Source organism: Leucopleurus acutus (assembly GCF_964270905.1).
Source record: "Leucopleurus acutus genome assembly, chromosome: 1".
Lineage (NCBI taxonomy): Eukaryota > Metazoa > Chordata > Mammalia > Artiodactyla > Delphinidae > Leucopleurus > Leucopleurus acutus.
Genome location: NC_139142.1, coordinates 25207380 through 25233635, shown reverse-complemented (window position 1 = coordinate 25233635; position 26256 = coordinate 25207380). Strand labels below are relative to the sequence as shown.

Genomic DNA, 26256 nt, shown 5'->3' with positions numbered 1-26256 from the left:
GCTCGCCCGGGGACGCGGGGCGCTAGGCTGGGACCCTCGGGGCGCGGGCACCGTCACCGCACGTGCCGCGCCATCTCCGCGGCGACGCGGCCAGTCGGCACCTCCTACGGCCCCCGCGCCTCGGCCGGGCGGGGTCCTGCAACCGCTCCTTCCCCGCCCAGGTGGAGGAGCCCCCGCCGGGCCTTCCCCGCTGGCGCTTCCGGGGACCCCGCTCCGGCCGCCGCGCCCTGCACCCCACGGCTCCGAGAGCGCCCCGCCCCCCGCCGCCCCGGCTGGGGCGCTTTAAAGCAACCGCGCCCCCGCCCTCCTCTCGTCCGTAAGGACGTGCATCTCTGGGCAACTGGCTCCGGCCGGGGATGACCCGGTGGCCTGGGAAACGACCGGGCTTCAGAGCTTTGCAGAAATCGTCGAGCCTCTTGGGACCTCAGTTTCTCATCTGGTGACACTCCCTAGTTAGGGCAAGGAGTTCAATTTGATCGTCTTAGGTAAGCTCTGCGAGAGCCACCTCTCCAAGAGCCCCACTCAAACACTGCCTGGAGGCATCTGACCCCTTGGTACAGGGTCCCCTTCCTTATGCCCCAAGGTGGGCCAGAGAATGCCAGGGCGCCTACCTGTGTGACAAGGCAGAAGCCAGGGAACGGGGGGAGGAGGTCTGCCCCAGTTCTGGGTATGACTGAGGCACCCTGTGACATTTGGGGACCACCAGGACTCTCAGCTTTAGGGACAGGGCCAAGACCACAGCCATTTGCAGCCAGGCCTGGGTTTTCTTGAGAAATCTGTCAGCTGCCATCTTTAGAAATTTGTCAGCTCAGGTTCTAAACCCAGCTCTGCTTGGCCAGGGTGGGGTCTTGGGTGCAGCAGCTGTGAGCATTCCACTACTTGGACATTAAGGGAGTTACGCTAGAACATTCTACTATTCAGCGATTTTTAATAGACTTTTGTAAATGTTTAGATAGAAGTACTATTTATTTCTTTAATTTGAAGTTCAGGATACAGAATCTCATGTTTGCCATTCAGGGTGTGAAGTCAATTAGACCTAAACCTCTTTCTTTTTTTTAAAATATAAATTTATTTATTTTGGCCGCATTGGGTTTTCGTTGCTGCACACGGGATTTCTGTAGTCGCGGCAAGCAGGGCCTACTCTTCGTTGCGGTGCACGGGCTGCTCTCAACAGTGGCTTCTCTTGTTGCGGAGCATGGGATCTAGGCGTGCAGGCTTCAGTAGTTGTGGCACGTGTGCTCAGTAGTTGTGGCTCGTGGGCTCTAGAGCGCAGGCTCAGTAGTTGTGGCACACAGGCTTAGTTGCTCCACGGCATGTGGGATCTTCTCGGACCAGGGCTCGAACGCATGTCCCCTGCACTGGCAGGCAGATTCTTAACCACTGCGCCACCGGGGAAGTCCTAAACCTTTCTCTTTCAAGCATGAAAGTTCCTCAGGCCCCAGCCCAGTTCCAGTGGCCCAGGTTTTGAAGAGCAAGACCCTCATTTACCTTTCATTATGTCAAGTCTCTGAGCCTGTCTCCTCTCAGTCTGCCCACCTCTCTTTTTCCGTTTCCTAAGCTGTACGGAGGGGGTTGGGAGAGAGGTCTCCAGGAGCCTCTCAGCCCGCCTCCTCCGGTCCCTGGGTACAGGGTGAGTGTGCTGGGGCCTTGGGTCACGAACAGGCTGCGGCTCCGTGCCCAACCCTGTGCTAGGCCTGAAGTGTTGAATCTTTGCCTTCTAGAACTTCTCCTGCTGGTCCCCCGTCAGGACTGAGGGCCTCAGCAGAACTGCTCTTTCTTGCTCCCAGCCGAGCCCGGTGACCATCCCGCTGCCCTCCCTCTTCCGGGGACTCGAGAGTTTAGAGCTATTAGGAATTTAGCTAATAATATAGGAATATGACCCTATTCCTCTCTTCCCCATCCCTCCCCGCATCTCGGGGGGCTCTGGGCTGGAGCAGGGGAGCAGAGCTGTAAGGCAGCCTGGCTTGTGTCCTAAGGAGTCCAGGAGATCCCCAAGTGAGAACACAAAGGGCCTGGGGGTTGAAGGGAGAAGGCCGGGGTGCTCAGGGATTGGACTCCCAGGTTGGTGTCCCATGGCCCTGCAGCCAGGTCAGCAGGTCACAGGAGAAAACCACGTATATCTCTGGCGACCTTTACCTTTCAGTGCCCAGATGCCCAGTGCTCCAGGCCACCTGGCTTGTCTAAGGCTTCCCACGCCACCCAGTTTGCACTTCCTGCCAACAGTCTACACTCAGGGCCCTCCCTGCCTGTTTTCTCCTTTGGGCAGGGTCTGGAGTCTGATAGGTTAATGAGTTGATGGCCTTAGCTAGTAAGTGGTGAAGCCAGCACTCACTCTGCCTTTCTAGAGCCAGGAGGTAGGAGGAGAGAGCTGAGTGCACTCTAGTCTCCACTCCCCTTAGTGAAAAGGTCCAAGAACCTGGCTGGGTCTAAGCAGTCAGCGTGGTGTTTTCCAGCCAGGAGACAGAGGGTCTGACTCCACATTTGAGGGGCTGCGGGGAAGTCACCGGAGCTCCCCTCCCTGGCATCTGGCCACAACTTGGGCAGGAGGTTCTAATCGAGGAGAGGGTTCAAGTGCTGTTCTAGAGCCAGTGCTGTCACTGAGGCCGACTTATCACCAACAGTAAAGGGTTAGCCTTTATTGGGCATCCATGTCCAGACACTGTGCAAGGGACTCTGCATCATTAACTTTTTTTATTCTCATGATAACTCTGCGAAGTAGACCCTATTTATTATAGCCTGTTTTACTGCTGAGGAAACGGAGGCAATGAAGCTAAGTAACTGGCCCGAGGTCACGTAGCTAATCCGTGGTAGGGCCAGGATTTGACCTCTGGACTGACCCTGGCCCCTCCAGTGGGCCTCCGTGCTCCACTGCCTTCCTCACTCTAACGGACTGTGCCCAAGAGCTGTGCCCTAAGTTCAGACCAAGCCCGGATCACTGGGTCTGGGTCAAAGGTGTGTCAGAGCTGGCTCTCAGATGGCTTGTGACAGCCAACTGCGCTCACCGTTCCGGCTTCTCATTCAGGAACATCAGGCTGGTAGCCTGAAAGAGGCCATGGTGGAGTATATACACCAGGAAAATTGGCATATACTACAAATCAGGGCTTTTTTCCTCCCAGCAAACCACTGGTCTGGGTGCACCAGGAAACACTGGGCCCTGGATGAGCTAGCAATGCTTTAGGCAGAAGGTACAAAGGAACGTGCTGATCTAAGCCTTTTCCGCAGGGGATCCAGGTTGTCCTGGGCAGGCGCTCCTAGGCCCAGGACCAGGCTGGAGAAGCAGAAAAAGCCCAACTCGGCACCCAGTCCTGGCTCTGCTATTTACTAACCAGGCAATTAACTGAATCTCTCCCGGGTGGAATGGGGACAAAAACAGCACGGCCTTCACTGGGCCTTTATGAGGATTCAGTGTCACAGACGCATCATGAGCTGGTAAACTAAGCTGTGCGTCAAGCAGCATTTGGTCCTTCTCTAACCTTCCTGTCCGCGGCAGTTCCATCTCCTGAGGATCTGCACGATCCCCTCTCTCCACCTCCAGCTACTCTCGGTCCTAAGAAGGAGGTTGGTCAGACAGCCCAGAAGATCCCGAGTTTCACAGTGCAGTGGACTCCTCTCCTCCCTCAGCTTCTGTCTAAAACATGTCAGCTCTTACCTCCTTTGGACCCTTAACATGACTCCTGATAACAGGTGACCCCTGTCAAGACGGGGGCCTCTAGGACTTCCCTGGCGGTCCAGTGGCTAGGACTCCGTACTTCCAATGCAGGGGGCACGGGTTTGATCCCTGGTCAGGGAACTAAGATCCCGCAGGCCGCATGGTGCGGCCAAAAACCAACCAGCCAAACAAAAAAAACCAAACCAAAATAAAACAAAACAAAAAAGATGGGGGCCTCTTTGTAAGCAGAATGGACACTGCTGCTACCATGCTGGGCCACTCAGCTGTCTCAGAAGTGGACAACCGTTACTCTCTCTCTCATTCCTTTCTATACTTGTGTGAGGAGGTTAAAAGAGAGAAAGGTCCAGCTTCCTACTTATTTTAGAATAAGTTTAAATAAATCACAATAACAACCAACATTACTCAAGTAACCTTATCCATGAGAGGGCCTAAATGTTCCCTGGTGTAATCAGGCTCGCCTGCCTAGCCCAGGGCCTCTGCTGGAATTAGAATGGCCTTAGACTCCAGACACAATGGAATGGTTCCTGCACTCAAAACATTCTTCTCTTCTTTCTGGGAGCCAGAGGGCAAGTCAGGTTCAATTAAGTACAACAAGAACAACATGGCGTTCAAAATAAGCGCTATTTATTACAAAAGTAAACGGCCTCTGATTATCTGTGGAAAGTTTTTTTTAATATAAAATGTGGTTCAAGAAGCCGGCTGGAGGTTGAGCTAGCAAACGTCTCCTTCCTCCGCCAGCAAGTCTGTGGGGCGTGTCACATTCTGCCTGCTCCTGGGGGCTGGAGCCCATATTCAGAGCACCACCACGACAGCCCCTCTCCTCAGCATCTTCCAACAACAGAACCTGAGTACCTGAAGCTGCATCAACCCATGCGGCCTTGTCCCCAGAGAAGTGTCTGCCAGTCTGGGCAAGGAAGAAGAGGAGGGAGTGGGCGGACAGTTCTTCTGCATCTTTGGAAAGCAGTGTAAGAGACAAAGGAAACTTTTGTCCCCAGTGTGGCCAAATTAGGAGGGAGGGATGGGCAGGAAGCCGGCTAAGCTTTCTCCTTCCTCACCCTCACTCAGAGCGGCTGCCTTCAGAGCACCTCCCTTCCAACAAGTTCCTATTAGGAAATAAGGCACAAGGGAACATCAGCCACCTTCCAGTTGTCATCGTGGGGCCGTTGTTCTTTGCTAAGAGCCAAGCACGGGTTCCTGAATTCCACCTCCAGGAGAGCCCACCAAGATGGCTGCCCCCACCCAGCTCAGAAGAAACGAAATTGGCCTGGGGGAGAGAAAGGGAGAAGCGGAGGAGGAGGGGAGAGCGGGAGGTTCTCCATCCCAGTTCTCCTTCCCTTCCAGAAATTCAATTAAGCAAGCAGCCCCGACTCAGCACCCGGCAGCGCTTCCTGCTGGGGGAAGTCAAAAGGGCTGCAGCCCTGGGAAAGGGAGGTCATCAGGCCCCAGATCTAATTAACGAACCTCCCTTGCTTTTGACATTGCTGCATTTCCTCTATTAACTTTAATGATGGTTGGTCTGAACGTCCAAGCATGGCCAGAAGCTTCCCTCCCCACCACCCAGTACGTAGTGCAGCCTGTCCTTGGGACCAATTTCCAGTCTCCGTGGCAACCGCCTAGCAAAGATGCTCTAAAGAGCTCTGACCCTGTCAGAGCTGGTGGGGGCTACAGAGGAGGGAAGATGGAGGGTGGCAGAGATGCATCATTAAACCTTGAAGCATGACAGTTCTCTGAGACAAAATAATATTTTGTCATGCACTGGGAGGACGGGGGCCGGCTGGAGGACTGGCCTTGGGTTTGTTCAGTGCTAACCCAAGGGTTTTCTTTATCTCTTTCATATGGGGAGGAAGTAAAAGGAACAGCTCTGAGCTTCCTGCTTGGGCTTCAGAGTGGTAGAGAGGAGAAGCTCCAAGGCATTTCTAGGTGCTCTGGGTCTCTGGGGAAAAAGAGATTGGTGAGACAGTGACACAGAGCAAGGGAAATGAAAGGAAGTGAAAGGGAGGGGGCTGTCAGCAGGGGAGGACTAGAGAAGTAAAACTGGGGAAAGCTTAGTGAGTGACAGGAACACCAGCCCGGAAAGGCCGAGGCAGCCCACACCCCGACGCCCTGCTGGGACCCCAGCCCAGCACCATACACATCCCTGCGCTGCCACACATCCACCTCAGCTGCTAAGAGAGGGGCCCCAAAGGCTCTCCCTGCAATCAGGAGAATGCCTTGGGCCCACCCTCACAGTCAGGCTGGACGCAGAGGGTAAGGGATGGGCAGCCAGAAATCACCTCTGGCTCACAGGGCCTGAGAACACACAGTAGCCAAGGACAGGGTGCCACCCCTCCCACCAACCTCGTGACGTGACGTTCTCAGACAGCGAGGAACCGAGGGCTGAAGAGGGCCAACAGGGCTGGTGAGTCCTCAGCTGCCTCGCTCTGGGGCCCAGTCCTCTGCGCACATCGCAGGCAGAAGTCCAGCCGCCTGCGGCCACGGAGGAGACTTCCCGGCAGCAGCCACGTGGGGAAGCAGCTGGGAGGCGGGCCCTCCAGCTCAGGGGCCTCAGCTGTATTTGCTTATTTGTGGGAAGGAGGGCAGCACAGCCGTGACGATACCATCTGCTCTGCCCTTGGTGACATCCCAAGGTGGGGTCAGTGCTTTCAGTCTTCTTGGAGGTCTGAGAATTTTTGATGAATCTTACAAAGCAAATCCAGTGTGAAAAACCCCCAGAGAATACTACTGTAGCCCTGGACGACTTCTTAGAGTTTATGACACTCAGCTGTCCACAGTCACGGTCTATCTTCCGCAGGTATACGGACACACGCACCCTCACACGCACACTCCCCCACACACTCACACCCACCCTCTTGCACACGCATCCCTCCTCATGCTGCAGACTTGGGGAAACGGGCCTGAGAGATGTGTCGCCTGTTGCTGAGCCAGCCCCAGCGGAGGACCGGCTGTGGTTAGAGCAGAGCCATGGCCCTCTCTAGTGGCTTACACTCCGGGTATGCTCCCAGGGCATGGTCCTGGCAGGCGGCAGAATTCCGCGGGCTCCTCAGGCAGCTTCCTCCACAGCTGGGAGGGTCCAGGGACTGGCTCCACAGCTGGCTGTCCCCAGGAAGTTCCTGGACCCAGGCTGGAGTCCTTGCAGTGGCCTCAAAAGTCCCATGATTCCAGCCACCTTAGTCCTGCCATCGGACTTCGGGGGTCCTGGGCTAGCGGACCAACCATCCCATATGCCAGAGGATGGAAGAGGTAGAAGCTGAGGGAGAGAACCCAGGGGGAGGCAGTGGGCGCCCTGCCGCCTCAGTGAAGGCGAGGTGCCCTGCAGACCCATGAGATTCAGCTCCTCCTGCCGGGGCTCATCGGACCCTCTCTACCTACAAGACCCACCCCTTTTGGTCACCATGTCTGCGTGAGTTTGCCACCTGGCCATACCAGAGGCTGTGAACTTGGAAGAGGCTGGCTTAATGCCAGTGAGGGAAAGGGCTCTTCCCAAGAGGCCCAGGAGACAGAGAAGTCCAGGGTCTGGTCATGGACTGTTTGGCCCAGACCTTTTGTTAAAATGTGGAAATGCTCCCGGGCCTCAGGCCCCCGATTCCCTGCTCAGGCTTTTATGTTGCCCCGCCGCCCCTAAAGGCCAGTGATTCTCAGCGCGGATCTGTGAGGCCTGCGAGGTGGGGAAGAGGGCGGCTTACCAAACAACACCCCCTCCTAGTCATTCTGAGCCGCACCACAGCCCGGGTGCCCCTCCACCATCCGCTCCCTCACCCCACTGAGAGCTGTTCTGGCTGGGAGCCACGTGACTAAAGAGGGGCGCCCTCCCACGTGAGCCGGAGTGGTCCATAAGCTGGGAGCCACTGGCAAGAGGAAAGAATGCAGAGAGGTAGCCCGTGCTTCGCCCATCTGGCTGCACATTCGGGTCACGTGGGGAGCTTTAAAAACTGTGGCTGGACCACGGGATCCAAATTGGGCTCAACTGAATCAGAACCTCTGGAGATGGAGCCGGACACCAGTGTGCTTCAAAAGCATGCCAGGGGGTCCTAAAACGCACCTGGGACCGAGGCCTCAGTGCTGGGGGGCAGCAATGCAAGGTGCAGGGGGTGCTCACCTGTAGGCAATTCCCAGGAGCAGGCTCAGGATTCCCAGCGTGTGTACGTGCCCAGCCAGAGAAAAGGAGGCCAGGCTCCAGGCACAGAGCCGCAGGAGTGTGTCCCACAGAAGGCCTATGGAAGGAAGAGAAACCTCGCACCGGTCTGGCAGAGGATGCCTTCTGGGGAGGCAGCAGACGGAGCCCCCCAGGTCAGGGAAGCAGAGGGCTCCCCCCAGCGCGGGCGCTCCATGGTGGCCTCCTCCCCGGCCCCGCCCTCATTCCCCAGGCCCAGGAGGGCAGTGCTGACCTGTCAGCATGCTGGAGAAGAGCATGGCGGGGAAGTAGTGGTGGAAGTAGAGGATCCGGCCCATCAGGAAGAACGGGAAGTAATGCATCATCCAGCCCAGCAGGAGCTGCCCGCCTCCTTGCAGCAGGACCTGGGACAGCCCTGGGCCCCAAGCAGCACAGCCCGGTCAGCCGACAGGGAGCGGGCAGAGAGCCTGGTCTAGCCCAGCTCTGCCCCTTCCTTGCTGTGTGACTTGCATAAGCCTTCCTTCTCTCCTCTGCCCAAGCTGAACAATCCTACAGCAGCTGGCAGGAGAGGAGCAACTGCTTGCTACCCGGCCCAGGGAGGCCTCGGCACCCACGGCAGGGGCGCCAAACCCCAGCAGCAGGCAGCCTGGCCTCCAGCTCCAGCTCCCATATCTCTGCTGTCATGCAGGTCTTTGCAGCAGCAGACGGGGCGGAGGTGCGGGCAGAGGTAAGGACGGAGGTGGGAGAGGGGGCGGTCGGGGACTATGTCTGTTCAGACGCGGAGCTGCAGAGGCAGAGAGAGCCTGTGTGAATGTCTCAGATGCTGTGGCCCACGGCCTGGGGGCTGCTCTCTACGTGACTAGAGGACAGGGCCATGGGATGAGGAAGGGGCAGAAGAGAAAAGGTGGGAAGCTCTGCATAGAGCATAGAGGTCAAAAGTGAAGGCTGTGAACTCAGTCCGCTTGGGTGTGAACCTCAGTTCTATCCCTTACTGGGACAAGTTTCCTAACCTCTTTGTGCCTTGATTTCCTAATCCATAAAGCAGGAGTAATAAACTCTACTTTATAGGGTTGTTGGGAGGATGTAGTGTTTAACACAGCACTGGGCTTTTGGTGACTGAGTTCTAAAAAGCAAAAGAGGAGGGAAGAAGGGGAGGGAAAGGCAAAGGAAGGGCCATCAGCAGGCGGGCCCTCCCCGAGTGCAGGCGCCCTCCTGACTGCTAGGTGGGAGGGCGGGAGAGCCCAGGGACCTGACCTTCAACCTCGGCGGGCAGACGTGCCCCTCTCTGCAGAGCCACAGCAAAGATGCTCCCTGAGAGCAGGTAGAGGGCAATGCTCAGCAGATTCAGCCACCAAACCACCTGCAGGGAAACGAGAACAGGAGGGTGAGAGAAAGCAGCAGCTCTCCACGGGCACAGCTCAGGGGCCAAAGCGCGGTGCACGGGCACTCACCGGGTTGCCGAGCAGATACACTCGGAAGTCGGTGTCATTGATCCCTGAGAAGCGCAGGCCCTGTGGAGCAGAGGACACGCTGCTGGCCCAGAGCTCAGCTCCTCCCAGCCGCACGAGTTCCAGGAGCAGGAAGACGGGTCACCCTTCGTAGACAGGGAGCCCTGACGGGAGGCTTGGAGTGGGCGCCTTCTACGGGAGCTCCCTGGGAAGGCTGATCCGAATCGGGGCAGAAGACAGAGCCCGCCTCTGGCCACCCCGAGCCAGGCGAGGCCGCGCCCTGCGCCCCCAGCGCACCCCACATCCACCAAATCTCAACGCCCTCTTTCTTGCCTCGGGCCCTACCTGATAGTTGATAGGCCAGTGCCAGGGTTTGGACGTGAACTCGTTGTCTTTGGGTTTGAGGCCATTGTTCCCCTGCAGGAAAGTGGCAAAGAAAAGCTAGTCAAAGCAGAGCTCTAGAAGGCCGACAGGAACGTGAGGGATGGGGATCTGACGTGTGGCCAGGTGTCAAGAGAAACCCTCTCTCCTCTCCCCTCCCCTCCCCTTGCAGGGAAGAATCAGGTGCTCATTCTCAGTCACTGCCCACCTGCTTACAAAAACTGACCTACTTTTCCCAACAAGCAAGCCTCCATGTCCCAGCAAAGACAGTCCATTCAGACCCTCTCTGCTCGGGAGAAAGAGGAATGGGAGACTTGTTTCCCACAGGCACAAAATACATATCCGTCTCCAGGCCAAGGATGAGGCGTCAAGAGGATGGGGTGGGGCATAGAAAATCAGGGCTGACTCACTTGTTCCCTTGGAAGGCCAATTTCAAACACAAACCCAGAAACTCTAGGTTCCTGGGCTTCGAAAAAGTTACTTTAGCCTGATGTCTCTCAGCGTTTTTCCCATTAGTGCCTGCCCCCCTCAACCTTTTTAAGACACCTATTCCCTAAACACTCCCCCGCCATGACATTTTAAAGACATTTTCATTGCGGTATAATTGATATATAACATATTAGTTTCAGATATACAACATAATGATTTAATATTTGTATATATTGCAAAACAATCACCACAATAAGTCCCCTCATGACACTTTAATACCATAGCTATTCTGTATATCTGTTTACATAATGCAGGAATACCTGTGCTTTATACATTAAAAAGTTAAGGGCTTTTTTTTCTTTTTCCCACCCTCCAAGAATACATTTTGCCCCCTGGGAGCGATATCGCTCTGGTTGAGAATGCACACTTTAGCCTGAAGGACCCAGACACAGCCCATTCAGTCCAACAGCCAAGAATACCCAACAACCTGTCTCTAAATGGCAAAATCAGGCCTTTGCTGAAACAAGAAGGAAAAGGAGCAGGACCCTGGATCCTACCCAGCAGGACGGCCTCAGCCTCGTCATCAGGACAGACTGAGAAGTCATTCCCGAGAAGGGGAGTGAGGTGCTAGGAGTTAGGCTGGGGTTTCTCCACCTCGGCACTATTGACATTTGGGGCTGGAGAAGTCTCTGGTGTGGGCTGGCCTGTGCCATGTAGGGTGTTTAGCATCCCTGGCCTCTACTCACTAGATGCCAGAAGCATTCCTAGCCCTCCATGATGCCAGCCAAAAATGTCTCCAGTCATTGTTAAATATCCCCTCAGAGGCAAAATTCGCCCTCTGTTGAGAACCACTGGCCTAGCCCAAGAAAGATCCAGGTCTGGTTCAGTGAACCACCACCCAGTGCCTTACTAACCCAACTCCTTGAGGTCTTGGGAATCATTTGCAGGCCTCCCTATGGTGGCTGGATTGATCCTCCAGGGTTAAAAGAGCCAGTGGGGTGTCACGCCCAAAGGGGTCAGCTGCACAGCCCCTGAACCATCATGGCCATCTGAAGGGCCTTGGAATGAAGAATGAATCATTCTGGACCCCAGAGCAGCTGCTGAGGGCAATCAATTCCTTCAACCAGTCCAGTCCAGTCCCAAACCCAGGCACTCCAGCCGGAGCTATACCAAGCCAAGGGCATCCTACACATTAAACTCTTAAGAAATCCAGCTCCTTTAGTAAACCAAGGGAACGGAAGGAAGGAAAATCTGTAACCATTATAGGCATGTGTATCTGTACATTGTTCTCTGTGCTTAACGCCTAGTGGGCTTATTCCAGCTAACCTCAGCAGGCTGGGCAGCCTTCTCCGCCCAGGCCTTAGGCCCTCTGCTCAGATAGCAGAAGCCCTGTCCCCTGCAGTTTCTATAGTCCAGACAATTTTGATCTCTCTCCCCATCCTGACTCTACATCAGTTGAATAAGAAAGGTTCCTTATGTCCCTTTTCTTCTTTGACTCTACCTCTCAGATAATGAAAGAAAAAACGAGACTATTTATTTAGACTTAGTCTTAAAATTCTACCCGGATCTAAAACGATATTTTGACCGACAGGCACATATTCAAAAGAACTATGTCATCAGGCCAGAGTGACAGCTACAAACAGAGAGTCAGAGAAGAAGGTACCCAGAGATTGCTTATTGTCAACTCATCACCTCCCAATGTGCAGAAATGACAAACTTTGAATTTTTAAATTTAATCTGCTGAAATAAGTCAACTATATTTACTGAGTACTGCTTACATAATCACTTCCAGGAAAGACCAATTGACAATGGCTCACCAGGGGAAAAATAACAACTGCTACACCTCTCTGCAATCCTGCACAGATACACGAACCTGGCTTGAGATACCGTGATTCTTAAACATCATTCCTGCAGAACACCGGTTTTCCAGAAGCCAAAGTGAAGAGGTTTCCCCCTCAACATCGAAACCGCATCAGGGTTTTTCCAATTCACAGGGGAAACTTTAAGCTACTAGGTAGAACTTTCTCCATTTAAAGATTTCTTCTCTCAATTGTTCTTAAACCTTTGATGTCAGCTGTCAGCTACTAACGATAGACAGTACAAACGACGAGTCTTTAAAACCTTAAAATGAATCAACCATGCCCCCTAAACAGTTTGTTTCTGTCTGGGAACCTGAGTGGGCTCTTGGTTGGGATTTTATGCTGCATATAAACAACACACTCAGATTAGCTGTTCATCCTAACTAATCCTAATTTCATATGATGGAATCACCTATCAGTGTCTCATGATTTTCAACCAAGGGCACTATGATTTTCAGGAGCTCTGCCACTTCAACAGATGTGAGACTCACTTAGAGGCAGAGGAGTGTAGTGGTAACTAGCACTGACTCTGAAGGCCTGGATCCACCTCTTACATTTAGCTGTGTGACCCTGGGCAAGTTCCTTAACCTCTGTGCCTCAATTCCCTCATCTGGGAATTGATAATCTGGGAACGATAAACTGGGAACGATAAACTGGGAACGATAATCTCTGGAGGACTGTAATAAGTATTAAGTTAATATATGTGCAGTGCTTAGAGTCGTGCCTGGCACATAAGAGCTACATAAGTGTTCATCATCATTACCGTCACCATCATCGCCACCACCATTCAATGCCTTTGAAGACCAAGTAAGCCAGTATGGGTGAAGACACTAAGTCCTCCACAAGGGGGCAGTGGGTCTATACCAAGGTTACTGATCCATGATCCAAATTTGTGGATGCCCAAGAGCTCTTAGAGAAGCCACCAAATGGGAAGGGGCCACAGTACCCGGATCATCACCATGTGGGCCTCCAGCATGATCTCAGGAAAACTGGGCTGCAGCACGTCCAGGCTGATGTTTGGCACTAGAAAAAGAAATGACAGAGGCGTAAACCTTTCTCACACACCCGCTCCTCATGGCTGTCTGTCCATGGTATCCACCCTGCTGTCAGGGTCTGAGTGTAGCCTTCCTGACAAGCTAACCAGCAGGTGAGAGTGTTGAGGAGACAGAAGGATTCTCGATCATTCACTGAGCACGTATTAAGCACTCAGCAGATATTCTGAGGGAGGCAATGGCAACAGACGAAAAGCCCTGGCCCCGGAGCTCCCACAGCCCTCGGCACCATCAGCCTTCATGACGCCGCTCCCTCAAATGCTGCTCCCCCACGAGGCAGGGCAGTGAGGACAGGGACCGAGCCTGTCTCATTCACCAAGGCATCCCCAGGGCCCCACATGGCTCCCAGCATCTAAACAAAGAGCCGTTTAATTACTTAGTTAATTAGCTGGTTGGTTAAATCAGGTGGTAAAAAGAATGAAATGGGGAGCATGAAGAGGAGAAATCAAGCAGAAGCGCGAAGGGGGTAGCTTAAGAGGACAGATGATGAATCCAGACACTCGTTGAGTTGAAGATGACGCGGGAGTGTTAATGTCAATTGGAGCCTGGTAGTATAAATATGGGGCTCAGATCAAGGGCTGCAGCCATTGCTTTCTGTAAAAGCCTCGGCTGGATGTGGGGAGGGGAGGAGCCTACACAGGGGCAGAAAGGGAAAGAACCTGCCTGCTCTAAGCCTTGAGGGTGGGGAGGTAACCACAGAGGGGATAGAATAGCCCAGGAGGCAAGCAGATGGACCTGCATTATAGGCGGCAAGAGAGTCATATCCAGCGGGAGGCAAGGAAAGTGACCAGAGACAACCAGCTCTGGCCCCGAGTGAGGTCATAGGTCACTTTAGGGAGAGGAGTTTAAAGAGGATGGGAAGTTTGAGTGAGTGGGGAGAAAAAAGGAGCTCCCTATCTAGACAATTCATATGAAGAGATTAGGTTTAAAAAAGGAAGAAAATGGCAACAATAAGATAAAGTGGCAGCAGAGTCTGTAAAGGTTTCTTTTCCTAAGATGAGAGTTACTTAGAAATGTTCCCTTCAGAGCCAGCCCAGGACATGGCCTCACTCACATTTGGGATTGATATGGTCTTCCACATTCCAGATGGAGTTGAGGGTTTCCTTTAGGTATGGAGTGCAGGTGACTTCCAACTGCTCCCAGCCCCTGTGAAAAGTAGTCACAGATGTCTCTCAGAAGGCCTGAAACCCACCGGAGAGTAACACTGCCAACTGCTCTTCAATCTACGGCGCCCCTCTCTTTCCAACCCAGTGGCCATGCTGTTTTCAGCCTCACACTTTTATATTCCACAACTATCCTAGGAGGAGTCGAGCACACAACATTCCCATTTTAGAAAGAGACATAGATCCAGAGAGTTATCACAAGCCAGATGTACAAATGCTCAACTATTACAACACACGAAACACCAGAGGAACTCTGGAGCTCTGGGCTCCATAAAACTCCTGATGCCTTTCCTCCCTCCATTCACCACAAAGAAAAAGCAAACCTGAGGTGAACATCGACCACTGCGAAATGGAAGTTTTGGGTATCCTCGTAGTGTGAAAGGAAAAGCATGAGCCACTAATGGGACATCAAAACCCCAGACTCACCACTTGGGCAGGACCTTTCCCGAGGAGCCCAGGACACAACCTGTCACCAGATGGATGAGGCGAATTCGACTTCTCAGCACTTTGATTCGGTTTCCAAATTTTCTGTTTACAACCTCAATCCTCCAGAAGTCATTTGAGTCTCCTGTCCCATTCTGCCACATAAATCAAGAAAAAAATACAAAGAAAGTAAGATGACTTTAGAGAAGACGTATCAGAAAAGGGAGATGGTCACCCTTTCAGATGCCATCATGTTCCAGTTTGGCCAAAGACCAAACTGGCCTAAATGACTGAGGTGGGAAAGGGAACGAGAGGGCCACAGAAATATACCAAGTGACTGCCATTGTCCCAGCACTCGCGATTACAACCAAGAAAAGTAGTATAATTCCTCGAACCTTAAGTCTAATTCTTCACTTTATAGAACTAGAGTTTAAGTTCTAAATAAATGTTTTTGCCCTTAAACTAAACTCAAGACATCACCGTGTGCCAACAGAAATAAATTTGGGCTATTTGCATCCATTACTGGTGGCCATGGGGACACTCACTCATCGAAGAAAGGTCTGGCCTAGATATCGTACTGTGGAAATTAAGACAGTTGTGTCTAATTCTCCTCAGGAAATGCTCACCAGAAAAAGATGAAGTTCAGAGTCTTGGCTCTAGTATAATGTGAGATGAGCAAATAGAAAGAGGGTTGGGAATTCCACCTTAAGGAACCCAGAATCTTTACTGAAGCACCAAAGCCCTTGGAAGGGAACGTAACAGATAGTCATAAATCTACTTTCCCACTAGTTGTTTCTGTTTTCAAATTACTCCCCAAGCCATAAATACTCATAGAGCTTCCTCTATTAACTGCATCACCCCAAGGCAGTAAAAATCCAAAGCAATGGGGACAATATCCCTCTGTGGAACAGGGAAGTAATCCTTAAAAATAAAGCCAATGAGGGCTTCTCTGGTGGTGCAGTGGTTGAGAGTCCGCCTGCCGATGCAGGGGACATGGGTTCGTGCCCCGGTCCGGGAGGATCCCACATGCCGCGGAGCAGCTGGGCCCATGAGCCATGGCCGCTGAGCCTGCGCGTCCGGAGCCTGTGCTCCGCAACGCGAGAGGCCGCTGCAGTGAGAGGCCCGCGTACCGCAAAAAAAATAAAAATAAAAAAATAAAGCCAATGAGAATTTGGAATCTGGCAAAGGATAAACTTGTATATTCATTTGGGGTCATATTGTGGCCCTGTGGCTTCTAAGTATAATATGATTTTAAAAGGGACCCTTACAGTATTCATATTTGACATTTATTAAGTGTCAGAACATAAAAATGGCATGGTAATTATGGGAGGCAAGAGATGGAAACAAATAGACTTCATAGGCTGCCTTTCCCACAGCAAAAAGCCTAGCCAGAAAGTTCCTAAATGTTAAGAGTCCCTGTGCAGCCAATCGTTAGGAACATTCCAGAATTCTGGGGAGGATGTGTTCCGCCACATGGCCCTGAGCCAGGCCCCACAGTTTTTGACATCCTGCTGACACTCGAATGGCTCACTTACTATGCCATAGCCTGTGACCTGATAGTGCTTCCGGGTCAGGGGGGCCTCGTGATAGTGACTGTGCAAGTTCCGAGAAGTCCTAGAAATTAAAAGAGAGAAGTGCCACTATCCTGAAGAAAAGAGATGTGCAATGTTTCTTCTTTTACCAAGGCTACTCAGAGTCATCTGTTTGGATAAGAAAAATTAGAATCCAAACCATTAAATCCAACATATCGCGAGGAGTACTGGACCATACGCCAAGAAAGGGGCTTCACTTCCTGTTCACCCCACAACTTCAGGTGGGGGGCAGGGGGATGACTGAACACATTGGTGGCTTTGAGGCAAGCTAGCCTGACTTAAGAGGCAGGTTTAGGGAGAAGAAAATTAAAATTTGTGATCTATGTATGCCTGAGATAGGTAAACTTCCTCCCTACCATCTATGCTTTCTACTCCTATCACGAGTTTTACAAAGTAGGGATCTGTGGGGGAAGTGGAGGGTTTCATTTAGATTTTGTTTACTTTGTGCTTTTTGTAATAATCCTTACTTTTATCCATAATAAGTAATCAATGTTCATTATAAAAATATTGGAAATTTGCAAAAATAAAATTTAGTTAATAAATTTTAATTTATTTAAAAAAATTAAATTAAAATTTTAAGTATCCATAATCTTACTGACTAGGGAAGAAACACTGCTCATAGCTTTTCTATATGTATATTAAAAAATCCCTGATTAAAAAAAAAAATTCTGTATCTGACAATTCATATGAAATTTCTGCAGGGCTGCTTCTGTTGCCTATTTTTCCTGTTCATTCTTGCACATGGTGCCCTATTTCCTTGTGTGCTTAGTTATTTTTTACTGTGTACTATTCACTGTCACTGAAAAACTATTTATAGGAATAGATAACCATGTATTTCCCAAAAGAGGATTAACATTTGCTTTTAGCCAGGCACCTAGGGAACATTACCACAGTCTTAGGACCATGTTCATTTAAATTCATGGCCTGAAGATTTTGAGACCATCCAGGTGAAAGGAATTTGGGGTGCAAATCCATGTGAAGATCAACTGGTAATTACAGCTTCTCAGGAACCAGATTTAGTGTCCCTACCAACCTCACCCCCCGCCCTTCTCTCCCAAACACACTCTGGATATAGGTAGATAGGGCGGATTTATCCTAACCCTAAGCCTTTGGGGGTTACAAATTTTGGGGAAGATCACAATAATTTACCACTTCGGGTGAGCCTAGAGCTTTGACTTTAAAACTTCTTCTCTCTAGAGGCAGTCAAAACCCAAAAATCAAAGCTCAAGATTGTGGGTTCAAGGCAGAAGTGGCCACAGTGTCCCACTTTTTCTCTGGATTCCCCCTTTCACTGAGATTTTGACCTAGTAACTCCTTACTATCTTGTCAGTTCTTTATGCTTTTAAGATGTTTCTACATTTTCCAGCATTTTTAGTCATTCTCAGTGAGAACACTGGTTAAATGAACTAGTTTGCTATATTCAGAAACAGACTCCTATACCTTTCTCAAGGCAGCCGCTTAAGAAAAAGCTTTGGGCAACTCAATTGTTTTCTTTCTTCCCCCTAGGAAAAGGGCAGTTGAAAGGTACCTTCAAAATCCAAAGCTTCCCAAAGCCAAAACAGGCAAAGTAATCATTCTCCCATTCTAGCACAGCAGCCTTGTTCCATTTACTAGAGCCTCATCCACATTTGACTTCTGTTTATTTCCAGCTTAAAAGAGCTCTGTACCTTTGATGCTCATGCCACTCATTTATCCCAAACAGCAAATTTACTTACTCTTTGTGTTCTAGTCGAATGACATCTCCATGTCTTACAAACTCCACAGGGAGTGAAGGGTCTAGGGGATCTGTCAAGAAGAAACAAGCATTGATGTCTGAAACCGTTCACTCATTAAGCTAGCATTAATTAAGGACCTACCGGTAAAGAGTTATAGTACAACGTGGTATGCGCATGAGGTACTGACAGAGTGCTGTGGGACCAAAGTGAACTGTCTCAGAGGATGAGGGAAGGGTATCCCAGAGATAATGACTGAAAAGACTCTCAAAGGAGAGGGAGAACTTGTCAGGTGAGCAAGTGGGGAAAAGCCAGAGAGGTATGAAAGAGCAAAACTCATCTGAATCAGTGGCAAATGAATTCACATGGTTAGGGAGGGTGGGCAGGAAGGAGAGTGGGAATTGGTGAGGGTATGGACAAACGGGGCCAGACTGTGTATGCCATGCTAGGAAATGTGGCCTTTATCTGACAAGCACTGAAGCCCCCACTAGAGGATTTTTAAGCTGGGAAGCTAAATAATAAGATTTCCCTTTTAGAAGTAAAAATATAGTCTTCCAAATATGAATTCCATGCAAAAGACCATTTGCCCAGCTCTCTTAAAAATCAAATGTTAAACCCTGCATATTTGGCCAGTGATTATCTTGTCTCTGGCTATAGACTTGATAAACGTGAGGCAAAGAAAATGATGAAAGAAAAGAACTACTTCTGTATCGTCAAGAAGTCAAGACCATTGAGGATCTAGAAAAGTGATGACAGTGGAAAAGGAGTTGGCAGTAATCACAGCAACACAGAAGGTCCTTGCAAATTTCTGTCCCAGGCAGTAGACACTAACACTCAAGGTCAGGAAAGACAAATCTGCCAGGACAAATCACTGGCTCTCAAGAGAATTAGAGAACTCAACTGTAGAAATGCCCATTCCTGCGCTGCCTCCTAAGGTCTCTTAAGAAGAATAATCAGGACTTCCCTGGTGGCACAGTGGTTAAGAATCCGCCTGCCAATGCAGGGGACACAGGTTCGATCCCTGGTCCAGGAAGATCCCACATGCCACAGAGCAACTAAGCCTGTGTACCACAACTACTGAGCCTGTGCTCTAGAGCCCATGAGCCACAACCACTGAGCCTGCAAGCCACAACTACGGAGCCTGCGTGCCACAACTACTGAAGCCCACGCTCCCTAGAGCCCATGCTCCACAACAAAAGAAGCCACTGCAATGAGAAGCCCGTGCACTGCAACCAAGAGTAGCCCCTGCTCACCGCAACCAGAGAAAGCCTGTGCACAGCAATGAAGACCCAACACAGCCAAAAATAAATTAATAAATTAATTTAAAAAAAGAAGAAGAATCAGCAAGATGACAAATCAAATAAGTCAAAGGGGAGGGAAGTTTTACTTAATATGGATCTGTGGGGGAGGGGCACTTATGGCCATGAAGAACACAAAGACCTTTGTCTAGACAGCTCCCCCTTCCCAGAATGCCTGTAGTGATCTGCCTTCACACGAATCCTTAGTCACTGGAGTGATATGCAGCCACCTTAACCTGGAAGCCACAGTGGAATAACAGAACAGGGACGTTCAAAGACTTGGTCCGTGCCCACATGACTTTAGAAGGAAAGCTGGTCTTCCCTCAGAACCCCTCATTGCAACAGACCGCTTATGTTTGGCCTGTTGAATCAAAACACAATCTATAACAGTACTATAAGGGAGAGAAATAGATCCTGCCCCATGGTGTCATAATTTATATTACCGAGGACTAGGATGCAAAGACAGTGGTCATACGGGCCACGTTTCAAGGCTAAAAACCATGGCAATAAGGGGAGGTGGCGAAAGGAACAGAGAAGGTAAATTTAGATGAGCAGCTGCCCACTTCCCCACAAAGGTCAGGAGCAGCTGACTCGAGACAGGCTGAGCCAGGTGGTGTTTGCTGAGGAGAGAACACCTGTGGCATAAGACAATCAGAAGGTGAGCGGGAGATGCCCTCTGTTCTGTTCTCTTCTCGGCCGCAGCAAAGGGCACAGTCTGCAGGTAGCCAGCTGTCTGACCGAAAAACCAGAAGATCCAGACATAGCCCTTGTCACAAAGCCCTGGGAGCCCCATAGGTGTGCTTCAGAGCAGCTTCACCCTGGCCTGTCAGAGGCAGATGCGCAGGCATTGAGGGAGGTCCCGGGCACCAGCCTAGACGAGCCCAGCCACAGGGCTGGCAGGCCCGCAGATATCCAACAGACTGGCCCAGGCCTGGGATGACCAGTGGGCAGCAGCCCTCTATCACATCCAGACAACCTGAGCTGTACCACATGCTGGGGTCTGCAAGGCTTGGTGTGCTCTAAATCAGAAATGAAAGCAGCCACAGTGTGCCCCAGGCACGTGTCCAGGTAACCTCTTCTGGATTAAGTCTGAGCCTCAGCTGTCTGAGTCCCATCTATATGCTGTCTACAAGAGGCCCACTTCAGACCTAGAGACACATACAGACTGAAAGTGAGGGGATGGAAAAAGATATTCCATGCACTTGGAAATCAAAAGAAAGCTGGAGTAGCATTACTCATATCAGATAAAATAGACTAGAAAATAAAGATGTTACAAGAGACAAGGAAGGACACTACATAATGATCAAGGGATCAATCCAAGAAGAAGATATAACAATTATGAATATATATGCACCCAACATACGAGCACCTCAATACATAACGCAACTGCTAACAGCTATAAAAGAGGAAATCGACAGTAACACAATAATGGTGGGGGACTTTAACACCTCACTTACACCAATGGACAGATCATCCAAACAGAAACTTAATAAGGAAAAACAAGCTTTAAATGACACAACAGACCAGATAGATTTAATTGATATTTATAGGACATTCCATCCAAAAACAACAGATTACACTTTCTTCTCAAGTGCACACAGAATATTCTCCAGGATAGATCACATCTCGGGTCACAAATCAAGTCTTAGTAAATTTAAGAAAATTGAAATCATATCAAGCATCTTTTCTGACCAAATGCTATGAGATTAGAAATCCATTACAGGGAAAAAAACATAAAAAACACAAACACATGGAGGCTAAACAGTATGTTACTAAATAACCAAGAGATCACTGAAGAAATCAAAGAGGAAATCAAAAAATACCTAGAGACAAATGACAACGAAAAGACTACGATCCAAAACCTATGGGATGCAGCAAAAGCAGTTCTAAGGGGGAAGTTTATAGCTATACAAGCCTACCTAAAGAAACAAGAAAAATCTCAAATAAACAATCTAACCTTACACCTAAAGAAACTAGAGAAACAAGAAGAAAACAGAACCCAAAGTTAGTAGAAGGAAAGAAATCATAAAGATCAGAGCAGAAATAAATGAAATAGAAACAAAGAAAACAATAGCAAAGATCAATAAAACTAAAAGCTGGTTCTTTGAGAAGATAAACAAAATTGATAAACCATTAGCCAGACTCATCAAGAAAAAGAGGGAGAGGACTCAAATCAATAAAATTAGAAATGAAAAAGGAGAAGTTACAACAGACACCACAGAAATACAAAGCATCCTAAGAGACTACAACAAGCAACTCTATGCCAATAAAATGGACAACGTGGAAGAAATGGACAAATTCTTAGAAACGTATAACCTTCCAAGACTGAACAGGGACGAAATAGAAAATATGAACAGACGAATCACAAGTAGTGAAATTGAAACTGCGATTAAAAATCTTGCAACAGGGCTTCCCTGGTGGCACAGTGGTTGAGAGTCCGCCTGCTGATGCAGGGGACACAGGTTCATGCCCCGGTCCAGGAAGATCCCACATGCCGCGGAGCGGCTAGGCCCGTGAGCCATGGCCGCTGAGCCTGCACGTCCGGAGCCTGTGCTCCGCAACGGGAGAGGCCACAACAGTGAGAGACCCGCGTACTGCAAAAAAAAAAAAAAAAAAATCTTGCAACAAACAAAAGTCCAGGACCAGATGCCTTCACAGGCAAATTCTATCAAACATTTAGAGAAGAGCTAATACCTATCCTTCTCAAACTCTTCCAAAAAATTGCAGAGGAAGGAACACTCCCAAACCCATTCTATGAGGCCACCATCACCCTGATACCAAAACTAGAAAAAGATACTACAAAAAAAGAAAATTACAGACCAATATCACTCATGAATATAGATGCAAAAATCCTCAACAAAATACTAGCAAATGGAATCCAACAATACTTTGAAAGGATCATACACCATGATCAAGCGGGATTTATCCCAGGGATGCAAGGATTCTTCAATATACTCAAATCAATCAATGTGATACACCATATTAACAAACTGAAGGAGAAAAACCATATGATCATCTCAATAGATGCAGAAAAAGCTTTTGACAAAATTCAACACCCATTTATGATAAAAACTCTCCAGAAAGTGGGCATAGAGGGAACCTACCTCAACATAATAAAGGCCACATACGACAAACCCACAGCAAACATCATTCTCAATGGTGAAAAGCTGAAAGCATTTCCTCTAAGATCAGGAACAAGACAAGGGTGTCCACTCTCACCACTATTATTCAACATGGTCTTGGAAGTCCTAGCCATAGCAATCAGAGAAGAAAAAGAAATAAAAGGAATACAAATTGGAAAAGAAGAAGTAAAACTGTCACTGTTTGCAGATGACATGGTACTATACATAGAGAATCCTAAAGATGCCACCAGAAAACTACTAGAGCTAATCAATGAATTTGGTAAAGTTGCAGGATACAAAATTAATGCACAGAAATCTCTTGCATTTCTATACACTAATGATGAAAAATCTGAAAGAGAAATTAAGGAAACACTCCCATTTACCACTGCAACAAAAAGAATAAAATACCTAGGAATAAACCTACCTAGGGAGACAAAAGACCTGTATGCAGAAAACTATAAGACACTGATGAAAGAAATTAAAGATGATACAAACAGATGCAGAGATATATACCATGTTCTTGGATTGGAAGAATCAATATTGTGAATATGACTATACTACCCAAAGCAATCTATAGATTCAATGCAATCCCTATCAAATTACCAATGGCATTTTTTACAGAACTAGAACAAAAAATCTTAAAATCTGTATGGAGACACTAAAGACCCCGAATAGCCAAAGCAGTCTTGAGGGAAAAAAATGGAGCTGGAGGAATCAGACTCCCTGACTTCAGACTATACTACAAAGCTACAGTAATCAAGATAATATGGTACTGGCACAAAACCAGAAATATAGATCAATGGAACAGGATAGAAAGCCCAGAGATAAACCCATGCACCTATGGTCATCTAATCTATGACAAAGGAGGCAAGGATATACAACAGAGGAAAGACAGTCTCTTTAATAAGTGGTGCTGGGAAAACTGGACAGCTACATGTAAAAGAATGAAATTAGAACACTCCCTAACACCATACAGAAAAATAAACTCAAAATGGATTAGAGACCTAAATGTAAGATTGGACACTATAAAACTCTTAGAGGAAAACAGAGGAAGAACACTCTTTGACATAAATCACAGCAAGATCTTTTTTGATCCACCTCCTAGAGTAATGGAAATAAAAACAAAAATAAACAAATGGGACCTAATGAAACTTAAAAGCTTTTGCAAAGCAAGGGAAACTACAAACAAGACGAAAAGACAACCCTCAGTCAGAATGGGAGAAAATATTTGCAAACGAACAAATGGACAAAGGATTAATCTCCAAAATATATAAACAGCTTATGCAGCTCAATATTAAAAAAACAAACAACCCAATCCAAAAATGGGCAGAAGACCTAAATAGACATTTCTCCAAAGAAGACATACAGATGGCCAAGAAGCACATGAAAAGCCACTCAACATCACTAATTATTAGAGAAATGCAAATCAAAACTACAATGAGGTATCACCTCACACCAGTTAGAAAGGGCATCATCAGAAAATCTACAAACAACAAATGCTGGAGAGTGTGTGGAGAAAAGGGAACCCCCTTGCACTATTGGTGGGAATGTAAATTGATACAGCCACTATGGAGAACAGTATGGAGGTTCCTTAAAAAACGAAAAATAGAATTACCAGATGACCCAGCAATCCCACTACTGGGCATATACCCAGAGAAAACCATAATTCAAAAAGACACATGCACCCCACTGTTCACTGCAGCACTGTTTACAATAGCCAGGTCATGGAAGCAACCTAAATGCCCATCGACAGACAAATGGATAAAGAAGATATGGTACATATATACAATGGAATATTACTCAGCCATAAAAAGGAACGAAATTGGGTCATTTGTAGAGACATGGATGGATCTAGAGACTGTCACAGAAAGTGAAGTAAGTGAGAAAGAGAAAAACGAATATCGTATATTAACCCATATATGTGGAACCTAGAAAAATGGTACAGATGAACCGGTTTGCAGGGCAGAAATTGAGAACAGACGTAGAGAACAAATGTATGGACACCAAGGGGGGAAAGCGGCAGGGGGTGGGGGTGGGGGTGGTGTGATGAATTGGGAGATTGGGATTGACATGTATACACTGTTGTCTATAAAATGGGTGACTAATAAGAACCTGCTGTATAAAAAAATTAATAAATTAAATTTAAAAATTAAAAAAGAAAAGACAGCTCTAAGAGTGAGATCTTATCTGTCTTGCTCACTGCTTATCCCTATGCCTGTAACAGTCCTTGTAACGTAGCAGGGGCTCAATAAATAACTGTTGAAAGGATAACTGAGATCCGTAAAGATGGCAAAGAATGCTCAGGAAAGCCCATCCCAGCACCATTCTTTTGGAGGCATGAGAAATGTTAAGGAGGGCTCAGAGTAAGTAATAATACAAGAAGCGCCAGTTCCCTACCGCATTACCTGAATTTGTATTATGTTTCTTGATAATCCACAGGTTGTTGTAGTCCTTGTGCAAATAGGTGGTGACCTGGGTAGGGTGCGGGAGGGAGGAGGAGGTGGGAGGGAGAAGACAGTCACTATCAGCGCAGCCGGCCACAGGACAATCAATAGCAAGCCAATGTTGCTTAAGCCTTTTTCAGAATCCCCAGCCACCAACCCGAGGGGCTGTGTTTCCCGACAGGGCTCCGAAGTAGCATTTGGTAAATGCTACTTTCTCTCCTTCCTTCTGTATTTAGAGGTCTTTTCCCACAAAAGCCTTTTTGATTTGTCTCTGTGTACCCCTCTGCATCCTATCTTTCAACTTCCCACCTCCTAGAGGGAGGAACAATAACACCTTGTGTAACACAGTCTCCAGCACACAAAGAGGATTTAGTTCATTTTTAAAAAGTCATCAAGACCATGTCTCAAACTTTCTAAATGAAAAATTCATGGTATTTTCTAGAATATGGCCAAATAGTTTCTAGAATATGGCCAAATGAAACGAAAAAAACTCTATTAATATCTTACCCTAGGGGCTTCCCTGGTGGCGCAGTGGTTGGGAGTCCGCCTGCCGATGCAGGGGACACGGGTTTGTGACCCGGTCCGGGAGGATCCCACATGCCGCGGAGCGGCTGGGCCTGTGAGCCATGGCCACTGAGCCTGCGCATCTGGAGCCTGTGCTCCGCAACGGGAGAGGCCGCAGTGGTGAGAGGCCCGCATACCGTAAAAAAAAAAAAAAAAAAAAAAAAAATCTTATCCTAGAAGCCTGAAGTTTTAGACATAGCCATTTTGTATACACTGATTTTTAAAAAATTGTATGTGTGTGCATGTGTGTACACGCATGTAATGCTGCAATTAAACTACCAGCAAAAATCCTGGGAACAATATAAATGTCCAATAGTAAAGGAAGAGTTACGTGCTGGTTATGTCCACAGGATAGAATATTATGCAGCCGCAGAAAATGTTTCAGGGCATTTTTACCCAGCACAGGAGAAGGTGTATAACATGCTGCTGTTGAAAATGGTTACCATTTATCACTAGGCACTGCTCTAAGCACTGGACAGGTCTTATCGCTAGGTTGTAGGGACTATGGTTACCTCCACCTTACTTACAAGCAAACTGAGGGTAAGTAATTCTCTGAGGTTAAGTAAAGGTCTCACAGCTTGTCAGCTGGAGAGACAGGATTCAAACGGAGGGAGCTAGCTCCAAAGCTCCCAGGATAGAGACTGCATACATACAATTATGCTAATTATGTATACAAGCACATAAATACCCAGAAGCAACGGAAACAAAGGCATCTCTCTTACAACGTGAGTTTTAATAACTCCAATTGGACAAAACATGACTTATTTACTTGCAAAGAGATTTGGAATTAGCGTGTAGGAAAATAATTATGCGTGTATCATGGCTGCTTTGTTTCAGTGGTTTTTGCTTTCTCAGAAGCAATTAGGAATAATGGTATTAAGAACATACACGTTAAAAGTTGTGGCAGCCACAGAGAAATTAAGTCCACGCTCTCCATCAAAAGCTGCACACATCAAGCTCACCCAGCTTGATTTTGCTCAAGGATGTT

General features: G+C 48.4%; 1 protein-coding gene across 1 annotated transcript in view; it reads right to left on the bottom strand.

Moving 5' to 3' along the window:
* Window positions 1-6586: 6586 nt before the first annotated feature.
* The window catches only part of POMT2 (protein O-mannosyltransferase 2), a 45390-nt gene continuing 25720 nt past the window's right edge, over window positions 6587-26256 (bottom strand). The window contains exons 10-21 of the mRNA XM_082833049.1: window positions 24666-24732; window positions 17844-17913; window positions 16072-16150; window positions 14540-14691; window positions 14005-14096; window positions 12845-12921; window positions 9575-9646; window positions 9233-9292; window positions 9036-9141; window positions 8056-8196; window positions 7767-7881; window positions 6587-6917 (exon numbers count right to left, since the gene is read on the bottom strand). Of these exons, the coding sequence (XP_082689175.1) occupies window positions 6812-6917; window positions 7767-7881; window positions 8056-8196; window positions 9036-9141; window positions 9233-9292; window positions 9575-9646; window positions 12845-12921; window positions 14005-14096; window positions 14540-14691; window positions 16072-16150; window positions 17844-17913; window positions 24666-24732 (1137 nt within the window). The 3' untranslated portion in view covers window positions 6587-6811. The remainder of the gene's footprint in view (window positions 6918-7766; window positions 7882-8055; window positions 8197-9035; window positions 9142-9232; window positions 9293-9574; window positions 9647-12844; window positions 12922-14004; window positions 14097-14539; window positions 14692-16071; window positions 16151-17843; window positions 17914-24665; window positions 24733-26256) is intronic.